Source organism: Phycodurus eques, chromosome 5 (genome assembly GCF_024500275.1).
Source record: "Phycodurus eques isolate BA_2022a chromosome 5, UOR_Pequ_1.1, whole genome shotgun sequence".
In the NCBI taxonomy this organism is placed as follows: domain Eukaryota; kingdom Metazoa; phylum Chordata; class Actinopteri; order Syngnathiformes; family Syngnathidae; genus Phycodurus; species Phycodurus eques.
In genome coordinates this window covers 8,324,090-8,335,430 of record NC_084529.1, presented here as the reverse complement: position 1 = coordinate 8,335,430, position 11,341 = coordinate 8,324,090, and the positions used below count along the sequence as shown (strand labels likewise).

The 11,341-nt window shown below is 38.2% G+C and overlaps 1 protein-coding gene across 1 annotated transcript; it reads right to left on the bottom strand.

Annotated features, from left to right (window-relative positions):
* Positions 1-216: 216 nt before the first annotated feature.
* On the bottom strand, positions 217-10,566 carry olfml1 (olfactomedin-like 1). Its single transcript, XM_061676764.1, has 8 exons — positions 10,052-10,566; positions 4,532-4,635; positions 4,211-4,401; positions 3,979-4,082; positions 3,579-3,770; positions 2,221-2,401; positions 736-895; positions 217-552 (listed from the first exon to the last, which is right to left on the bottom strand). The coding sequence occupies exons 1-8, from the start codon at positions 10,178-10,180 to the stop codon at positions 396-398; spliced, it is 1,218 nt and encodes a 405-aa protein (XP_061532748.1). The 5' UTR covers positions 10,181-10,566; the 3' UTR covers positions 217-395.
* Positions 10,567-11,341: the final 775 nt, after the last annotated feature.

Here is an 11,341-nt window from a genome sequence, read left to right as displayed (position 1 = left end):
TTCAGGCTGGCTCTGTAACAATACATTTATGACAACCCCAATGTTGTCAGGTTAGTTTTTAGGAAATGCAAATATGACAGCTTTCTTTTTAAACATCCATTGTCTTCATGCCGCAGACTTGCAGTTCTCAACTTTATTCAGAAGCTTCTTATGATGCAAGAAGTGTCTCGACTAATAGTCTAAAACTTGCTTCTTAAATTTGAACGAAAACACACCTGTTTTTAAATGCTCTTTATTTTTGTGATACAAAATCTAACATTTGTTTGACCTACTGGCAGCAAAATACCAGGAGAAAAGACAGTGATTTAAATGTACTTAATGTCTGAATACTTGTGGTGTGTAATAATTGGTATGCATATGATCATTTTTAAAGGGAAAACAGATGAAGCAAACTGTCATTCAGCAGTAACTTGATCACTGAAGTGTGTCTCCACTTTATATATTGTTTGGTAGCCATCATCCCAGGCGTATAGCTGTTTGTCTCCAGGGTCGTAGTGGATGCTGCTGTGGCTTGTGTAGCGCTTTGGGAAGAACACTACAGGACTTTCAGCACTTCGAGTTGATGGCACAGCAAAGATAAATTGAAAAAAATGGTTATTTATTTGTGAACAGAGTGTCATCGCTTATACACGTGACTAGTGATGTTACTCTGCTCAATCGTAGTACAAAATGTTGGGATGAAATGTATATTTCTGTGTATACTGGATGTTGTGAATGTGTAACTCGAAGGCCAACCTGTGTATGGTGTCATGGATATCGTAGAGACACTGTACAGTTGACCGTCCGCCATAGCGTGTGTTGTAGACAACATAAAGAGTTCCACATATTATGAACGCTCCCTCAGCATCATGACTTTTACACTGTGTATCCCAGATGTATTCTACTGCCAGGTTTCCTGGAAAGAAAATTTCATTGTCATGACTCATGAATAATGATGTTTATTTTCATAGTATTAAACAGTGTATATGTGAAGAGCTCTTTTCCAAAATGCTATACATTTTTTTGTCATTCTGAGAAAACAAATGTTATTTGTGTACGAAAACCTTCAAAATTTATCATGTCAAACTGTTCATGGCTTAGTCTGAACATGTTCAACAAAAGAATAGTCTGTACACAATTGATGGCATGGCAAAATGGATTGTCAAAATGCATTTTGCTTTTATCAAAAATGATGAAAAAGAGCTCTTCCTGCGATTTTGTATTATCATCATATTTATATATTACACACAAGGTGTGAAAGTGAGTGCGAATGTTAGGATACACTCCATTTACTCAGGACCCTCCTTATAAGGAAAGGCAGTATATCAAATGTATGTATGGATATACGTATGTTTATAATTCCTTGTTTAAATAAAGATTTTTTTTTTTTTTGTCTGAGTAAGTCTAGGTTAATTTGGGAGAAGGCTTTTATTCTTACAAATGCTGTGTGTTTAGGTTTCAACAGGAATGGAATGTGTAACAATCTCACTGTTTCACTGACTTTTTATTCTTTGTTTCTTGTCAGTAATACAGTGCAATTGGAGGCTAATTGTTCCCGCATAAGTTTCCTCAATGCCACAAATGATGGATGCATATGTCTGAACAGCGTAGCCGAAGCAGACAAGCGCAAGTTCGGTTTTATACTGTATGTCTGCTCATGTTTGCACTTGCTGCACAGCTCAAAGACCATGCAAAAGTGCAATTTGTTTATTATATGATTATGTTCATTATAGGTCTCATGATTTGATTTTCTGACAAGAATGAAGACCCATTTTCTTTAACCAAGACTTCCAGCTTTACTTAGAGATGCAGCAGAATGGGAGAGCAAAAAAATCAGTTTAAAAAATGCAACAGGTTATAAGGTCGAGAGAATCTGTGAGATATTTGTGTTTTCAGAAAATACCCACACCCAGCACTGTAGATGTCACATTTTTTTCTAGCAAGTTACACACTTTTCTTGCTGCTATGATGTCAAGCTATTAAGGAGCTCATGCTGCATCTTTCCAACAGTCACACAGTGTATCATTAAATAAAAACGAGTGTCGTGTACAAAATGGTTGAAAATCGGATGTGGTCATGGTTGAAATGATGGTGGCTGCCTAATGGCACCAACTGTCATTTTTATCCCGACGGGGAAAAACTATTTTTATTTTTAATCAGTTGGGGAAAAAGCAGTTAGATGAGGCACTAAGTGTACATTAGTTGCAATTATTTAAGGATTTACAGTATATAGTACTCTACCTTTATCCAGTTTAGTTAGGACTAAATTTCCTCCATATTCTGGGTCAGCATGAATAACCCAAAGACCTAGTTCATCCACAGCCATGTCCAAGTAGGTGTTGGTGTTCAGACTGTACACTGGGAGGCGACCAGCGCCTGGAAGAAGGGTGCTGTCGACCACTGTGCCATTCGACAGGTCAACCTGAATGAGAAATGGCACAAATTTGAGTTAGGGTTAGGGTATAAATGACAGATAGAATATTCCTAGATTTTCTTGCAGAACATGGAGCGATTTGATACAGCAGAATATTTCTATGCATGATTTATTCCTATCAACAGTAACAACAAACCTGAAGATTGACAGATTACACAATTTTGTGTGAAAATCATTATTTGACCCTTCACTTCTCTTTCACAGTTCTGTACCACTTTAAAAATATGTAAAAGTTTTTGACAAATGACCATTACCACTGAATGGTTGAACTAAATAGTTGTAGTATTGCAACCTAATGTAGCAATCAGTAAAAAATACTTCTACTGCACTTTTAAATACATAGTTTTCTTCTTTTACATCTCATTTTATCTTAATCTTAGGTCACAGAAAGCAGATATGCGATGTGGGATTAGGGTTTTGTATGCATGCCTGACTACTGACTGTCTATAGACTGACTGTCTTTGGCAATAATTTGTGCCCTAAAGAATAAAATTTTATGTTGAAGGAAGGTCAGCTCTGAGCTCACTTTAAAGTCAAAAGTTTATTTTGGCACATTTCATTTACTGGCCTCAAATAATATTGGAAACAAAGAAAGCAAAGAAACAAGGAAAAACAATCCTCCCAAATGACTCAGTTCACTTTTAGTTTACTCAGTCCTCAGCCAAGAGCCCCACTGTTACACAATCTGCCCCAACTTCAGAATGAATCAGGACGAATAAGGTTTCCTCTGCTGCCAAATTGGGCTGTACTGAAGACCCGGGTCCAAATCCGGCCTCGCCTGTGTGGAGTTTGCATGGAGAACATGGTACCAGGTGTTCTCCAGGTACTCCGGTTTCCTCCCACATCCCAAAAACATGCGTGGTAGGTTAACTGAAGACTCTAAATTGTCCGTAGGTGTGAATGTGAGTGCAAATGGTTGTTTGTTTATGTGCCCGGCGATTGGCTGGTGACCAGTACCCCACCTCTCGCCCAGAGTCAGCTGCGATAGGCTTTAGCACGCCCGCGACCCTAGTGAGGATAAGCGGTACGGAAAATGGATGGATGGATTGATGTTGCCAAATTATCCACTCCCTCTGCAGGACCACTGAATGAATTTGGATATTTTACAAACTTAGTATACAGAAAGGATAACACATCTAAAGTGTATTAAACTGGATATACATACTTTTAGTATCTGGTTGGGTGTGTCTGCTCTGTGGTAGTAGAGGAATCCATTGTAGACCACGTGACCTGTTCCCTGCCATGTAAAAGGCAGCCTGACCACTTTAACTTGGGGTACAGCGATTTTCTCTGAGAAGCTTTGTAGAGATGCGTACTCCAACAGTGTGTCGTTACGAATTCCACTCAGCAGGTAGACCTTTAAGAGTTTGATCAGACTACATATAAATGAAGATTATTCTGGAAAAAATTGAACATTTTTGTTTCTACATTAAAATGACAGTATGCTGTTTTACTTTGGGTCCCTGCTAACCCCCATCAGCAGTTTAATGCTGAGACAAAATTAAGGACAACAACTGCCTTCCAATTCCATTGGTATTCCATACCAATTCCAATGCATACAGTACCTTGGCTGATCCATCAGAAGGGTCCTTGAACCAGCAACCCGCGTTGTCTCCTATCTTCTTCACAATTTTGAGAGACTTAATTTGACTCAAGGCTACATTGCAATCTAGAAATGACAGAATACCAAGCATATTTTTTTGATAGAACTGTCCTATTTGTAGGTGTATTTTGAATTAGACCTTTTCTTATGTTTTTCTTTGTCCACATATCCTGTTACTTCACACATTACCATACCATTTTCTACTTTGATTTGAGCTCTTTTCTTTAGCTGGTCCAGTTCTGCTGCTTTTATCTGTTGTTCGAGCAGTGCCTCCTCCATCTCAATGTCAGATTGGGCGGGCATCTTGTTTTCGAGATATTCCAGCTCTCTCTCCACTCGCTCTACACGCTCAGCGATGCTTTCCAGGTGGCTCCTCACCTCTGATCTGAAGGGGAAACCAAATTCTTATTTCATGCACCTCTATTTCAGTAAATCCCCATGTTTTTTGTGACAACAAACAGATGAATCCTTCATCATAGCTCTGTATCTGGGCAAGTGTTCATCAATAATCGTACCTCATAGCATTCAAGGTGGACAGATGACCTCTCATTTCTGAGGAGAGATCATATGTCTTCTGGGTTATGCTCACTGTGTTTTGCTCACATTGATTCAGACGCTCCTGACAGTGATATAGAGAGAAAAAAAACTTTTTATCAATACAGAATTGAAGTCATGCAATGAAAGCTTTGCCATGAAAAAGTAAAGTCTCTTTGAGAAGTGAAATGGATAAATCACACACATTTTCATGATACAATGAAATCATGAACTAACCCACGCCATTATGTTCCTCTGACGAAAGGAAATGTGCAACCTGAAGCATCCTTGTTTGAATGCATTAGAGGCGTGTAGTTTATTGAGGAATGTTAGCTAATTAGCCACTATCAACGCTAAATATTCCGTACAGATTCAGTACTTTCCTGCACCTCACTATTAAACAAAGATGTAAGCTCTATAAACTATAAAACGCTTTAGAGTTTGGATATATATTTTTCTTGCCCCGCTAACACACACCCACACCCACACACACACACACACACACGCACACACACACACACGCACACACTATCATTCGTAGAATACATAAAGTACTGTGCAAAAATCTTGCCAACACGAGCTTTGTTGGTTTATTGGCCTTTGTTATCAAAGGCCATGTTGAAGTAGAAAAACAATGCATTATATAATAGAACAAATACAATTCGAGGGACTACAAAAAAATGTCAACCAATTTTATTAGAGCTCTTTTGATGGGTGGTGCATGGGCCAAATAAGAACCCATTCAATCATTTATAGGAATCTAGTTTACATTTGGGTCACTGTGGCGTCAATGGAACTAGCAGGTCCCGAGAATCATATTCACACCATCCATATGTTCTTCATCCTAGCCTGCTAACTAATGAAGAGACGGAAAAACAAACACAAAAACAGGACTCCGCAAATATTACCACTCCCCCCACCCCAATCAGAAAGGCTTTAATAGAGGTCTGTGCTCAACTGAGTGAAGTTCTAGTTATAGACACGTGGACATAATTGTTGGTGCTCTTCTTTTAAACAGAAAAAAACCTCACGGTGGTTACTGAAATTACTTGAAACAGATGAGACTGGAATTTGCCAAAATGCATAATCACAAGCTTCAAAGACATGGCTGAGAACAAACATTGGACAATTTTAAAGTGGCTTTTTAGGAGCCTTGATCTAAATCTTATGTACCACGTAGAATAAGAACAAAACATGCAGTCCGAAGAAGGCTATCTTTAGTTATTTTTTTAAATATATGTTTAATGTTACTTTTAATGTACAGTATAAATACAGAGTCATCAAAACTAGTAATATGTAATACCTATATTTTATTTATCTTTTTCTTTAATAATAATAATAATAAATCTGTTTTATATAGTGCTTTTCATAAAACTCAAAGGCGCTTTACAAACACAAAAAAGAAGAAAAACAAAACAGGCAAAAATAAACAGGTACTCGTGTATAATGCGTATTTCTTTCCCCCAAAAAATTGTCCATAGTGTGCATTATACATAGGTATAGGGGAAAATGAAAAAGCTGTCACATTTTAGAAATGTATCCAGCCACTTCGAGGTTACTAAAAAGGTGTAGCCTACACTTTCATTCCATTATGGCAGGGGTACGTATGACTGTATATACTGTATGTACAGTTGTGTTCATAAGTTTACATACCTTGGCAGAATTTGTGAAATATTGTTGTTGTTTTTTGAATATGACTGAACAACAACCATCATTCATTTCTTTATGGTTATGTTTTGTTTAATGATAATGCTTTTCTGAATGCTTGACAGTTTAATTTGAATCCCATTAAAATAAAATTAAATGTGTTTCGCCTAGCCCTTCATGTTTTCTTTAAAGAATTGTATCCATCTTACAAATTCTGCCTTGGTAATCAAACATATGAGGACAACCATGTGTTTTCTGATTTACTAAATAAAAGTAAGGCTGTGAATTTCAAAATAAGAGCAAGTAAATAAAAAAGTATTACATGTTCTCATAAAGTGCTTAACTTAAGAATATTTCTTTGAAATCTTTCTTTGAAGTTTTGATCATATGGGTAGAAGGAAAATCATGCATTGTACAAATGCATTATACAACCCCCAATTCCAATGAAGTGTTAAACATAAATAAAAACAGAATACAATGATTTGCAAATCGTGTTCAACCTATATTTAATTGAATACACTACAAAGACAAGATATTTAATGTTCAAACTGGTAAATGTTCTTGTTTTTAGCAAATAATCATTAACTTAGAATTTTACGGCTGCAACACGTTCCAAAAAAGCTGGGACAGGGTCATGTTTAACATTGTGTTACATCACCTTTTCTTTTAACAACATTCAATAAATGTTTGGGAACTGAGGACAATAATTGTTGTAGCTTTGTAGGTGGAATTCGTTCCCATTCTTGCTTGATGTACAGCTTCAGCTGTTCAACATTCCAGGGCCTCTGTTGTCGTATTTTACGCTTCATAATGTGCCACACATTTTCAATGGGAGACAGTTCTGGACTGCAGGCAGGGCAGTCTAGTACCCGCACTCTTTTACTACGAAGCCACGCTGTTGTAACACGTGCAGATTGTGGATTGGCATTGTCTTGCTGAAATAAGCAGGGACGTTGCTTGGATGGCCTTCACAAATGTGTAAGTTACCCATGCCATTGGCACTAACACAGCCCCATACCACCACAGATGCTGGCTTTTGAACTTTGCTTCCATAAAAGTCCGGATGGATCCTTTTCCTCTTTGGCCCGGAGAACACGACGTCCACAATTTCCAAAAACAATTTGAAATGTGGACTCGTCGGACCACAGAACCCTTTTCCACTTTGCATCAGTCCATCTTAGATAAGCTCGGGCCCAGAGAAGCCGGCGGCGTTTCTGGGTGTTGTTGATAAATGGCTTTTGGAGAAGAAGAAGAATCATCTTTTATTGTCATGAACATGCATGCATGCATGCACACGGAATTTGATCTCTGCATTTAACCCATCACAGTGAACACATACACATGTTAGTGGAACACACTGGAGCAGGGGGCAGCTGAAGCACCCAGGGAGCATTTCAGGATATCAGTGTCTTGCTCAAGGACACCACAGCCATGAGTCCGGGGGATGTTGGTGGATGGTCCAGTCGGGGTCTTGAACCTAGGTCCCCCACAGTGGAAGGCAATGATCTTAACCATTGGGCCATGGCTGCTTTGCATAGTAGAGTTACAAGTAGCACTTACGGATGTCGCGCCGAACTGTATTTACTGACATTGGAATTCTGAAGTGTTCCTGAGCCCATGTGGTGATATCCTTTACACATTGATGACGGTTTTTGATGCAGTGCCGCCTGAGGGATCGAAAGTCACGGGCATTCAATGTTGGTTTTCGGCTTTGCCGCGTACATGCAGTGATTTCTCCAGATTCTCTGAACCTTTTGATGATATCATGTACTGTAGATGATGAAATCCCTAAATTCCTTGCAATTGTACGTTGAGGAACATTGTCCTTAAACTCTTCGACTATTTTCTCACGCACTTGTTCACATAGAGGTGAACCTCGCCCCATCTTTGCTTGTGAATGACTGAGCAATTCAGGGAAGCTCCTTTTATACCCAATCATGGCACCCACCTGTTCCCAATTAGCCTGTTCACCTGTGTTCCATACAGGTTTTTGAAAAGCATTCCTCTACCTTCTCAGTATTTTTTGCCACCTGTCCCAGCTTTTTTGGAACGTGTTGAAGCCGTAAAATTCTAAGTTAATGAGTATTTGCTAAAAACAGTCAACTTTATCAGTTTGAACATTAAATATCTTGTCTTTGTAGTGTATTCAATTAAATATAGGTTGAACATGATTTGTTTGCACCGAGAGTTGTGTATCCACTTTTGCTGACATTTTTGTTTGTTGGTGTGCCGTGAGATTTTTCAAATGTAAAATATCTGCCTTGGCTCAATAATGGTTGGGAATCAATGCCCAAGAGAGAACAACAGACAATTCCGCCAATGCTGCTTATCGCCAATATGTAATGTGGAAAATCTCCAAGGACATTATATAGGATTCAGACATAGCAGACAATGAGGAACCAAATTTCATATTTTCAAAGCATTGCTCCAGTAGAAATGTGCATGTTATACTTTATAAATATTTGTAGATCCATTTGCACCTTATATTGTAAATATACTTCCAGGAATGTCTGCACATTTACCTCTACCATTATGAAATTGTTCAATTGTTATAAATAAAGAACTGAAAGTGAATGGGTCCTTCTCCCTAATTGCCACTCAAAGTGTTACATTTCGTATGACGAGACAGGACCAGTAGTAAGAGTCGAGAAAAAGATGGTTAAAAAAAGTGTGAAAAGAATGAGAAAACAAAGGCAAATCCAAACGTCCAAGAGGACCACAAAGAAACTATTTTGGTCTATAGGACCTGGACTAATGAGGATGTGAAAAAGGCCGTAGCCGGCATTACACCCTACAAAGTAGACATTGATATGAGAAAAGGTTACGACATGCGACACCTGCTAAAATTACTGTAGATTATCTGTACTCAGACAATGAAGCAAAAGTCGCAGCAGGAATCATTTTACCAGACAAATTAAAGGAACTGTATAAAAATACAAGTGTCCCACACGTTTCATTGTGCAAAGATTATGAGTCACAGTGGAAACATATGGGAACATTAGTAAAACAAGGTTACTGTGAAAGTCCAACCATTTTCACAAGTAATGACAACACGCATGTCTAAATTCAATCCCCCAGGAGGGAGCCAAATTTTACTATATGTAGATGATGTTCTCCTGGCATCTCCAGATGGAGAGACATACATCAAAGATTCATTGGCCTTACTGCATCATCTAGCAGAAGAGGGACATAAAGTTGGCAAAAATAAATTAAAATTGTGTAAAAGGCAAGTCAAATATCTAGACCATAATTTAAGTGTAGGAGGAAGGACTATATTAGAAGACAGAAAAGCTATAGTCTTAAAAGCCCCTAAACCACAGATGAAGAAACATATGATGTAATTTTTAGGTATGAAAATAGGTCTTGTAACTTAGATACCTCCCTATTTCAAATAAATACAGGAGCGACGGGAGTGATTGTTTAGAGCGTGATGGGAGGCTGTAATCTGAACAATATCCCATACGTCCTCCTCATGAGCAAAAGAAACCAGCGTCTTCATTCCTGTGTGTCTATTTTTTATAGGTGTTGGGTGAGATAAATCCATTATACACGAGAAATTACGGTAACATGGTTGAATAGAAGGACTACGATGTGTCCATGTCTTTACAGTATATGGTCAATATACTGTATATAGTGAAACAGCAACCCTATTGGTCACCCAAGAGTTTTACAAAGTACTGAGATATCAGTACAACACATACAGTACATACAATACTGCTATTTCTGTAGTTCTGGCACAGTTTCTATAGTCAAACCAGACAACACCAAACATGAATTGTCACTGTAATTGTAATTGTAATTGTAATTGTACATTAATTCAGTATATATATGCATATATAAGATTCCACACTTACCTCTATTTGACTCAGTCTCCTCTCCAGGTATTGTATTATAAAGGCATCCTGTGGTGAACCCTGGCTCTTGACTGAAGTCACAGTCAGACAAAAACAAAGCAAAAGGACAAAAAACTCTCTGTCTGACATTATTTGCACTCCCACGTAAAATAACTGCACTGAATCTATTGCAAAACATCAATATGATTGTTTTACATTTATTCTGCAGCTCTCCTAGAGAATACAATTCATTCAGTTCTTCGCCTGAAAACAGAGATCAGTAACAATAGACTTGCTTTGTTAAAAGATTTCTTGAGAAATGGATGTTCTTCCCACTCCTTTTCGTCTTGCGGGGTTTAGAAAAGACTGTCCTCTGATTTGTAGCTCCAGAACATTCTGTGTTGTTTCTCATTTAGTTGTTGCTTGGAGGCCAGTGGTTTTTGGAGCCAGCTGCACTTCTAGGATTCCACCCCCTCAGCCCCTCTCTCTTGGCCAATCTGACCATCTGTGATTCCTTCCTTTGCTCTCGCCCTTTGTTGGAGTTTGGGCTTTTGAGGTATGAGCAATAAAAATAGGAAAAGGGGTCGTGCACCTTAATACAGCCAATACAGGAAATAGTTAGAAATAACCAATAAGGTGACACAGCTGATTGCTCAGTGTTTTTTTTCCCCCATTTTTCTTTTAGTGTCGACCAATGACACGTCGTCAACTCTCGCACTAAGCAGCTATGCAGCATCTGAAAACAACTATCAAGCCACAACACTTGAATTAACTACAGGGAGCATGAAAACACACATTTTTCTCTCCAATAGTATAAGCAGTATGGGACTTTTTAAACCAAAAAATAATATTTCCTTTAAATTTGATCATGTTGTTTATAATTGACAGCATATGTACAGTTTGAAGAGGTCATCAATGGGAATTCAAACCAGTGAAAGTGCTTGTAAGCTAATACTGTGCATCGGTAACACCCTACTGTGGCATCCATTAAGCTTGTTTTGTTATTAGCAAAAAATAAATAAATAAATGCAATTAATCACTGGGGCGCAGTGCTGAGGATGTAGTGCCTAGGAACCAAAATCCAGACCTTGTGTAAGGACCCAAAGTAAAATGCAAGGAAATGTAACTTGTTATTTGTATCCAGCAAAAATGTGCACGAAACTAGCGGTAGAAAATGCCAACTCCACAAAGAGTTGTGTTTAGAGCAGTACATGGGACAATTACACCAGGGACCTTGACTCTCTCCTCCCATGCTTCCTTTATTAGTATCTTCTTTGGTTATACTGTGTCATAAGGAAAATTAATATGTGA

Coding starts and splice junctions, on each gene's coding strand:
- olfml1 (XM_061676764.1), bottom strand. CDS start 10,180: ATGTCAGACAGAGAGTTTTTTGTCCTTTTGCTTTGTTTTTGTCTGACT. Junction 4,636..10,051: donor GGAGACTGAGTCAAATAGAG/GTAAGTGTGGAA, acceptor TATCACTGTCAG/GAGCGTCTGAATCAATGTGA. Junction 2,402..3,578: donor CACCCAACCAGATACTAAAA/GTATGTATATCC, acceptor TTTCTCATTCAG/GTTGACCTGTCGAATGGCAC.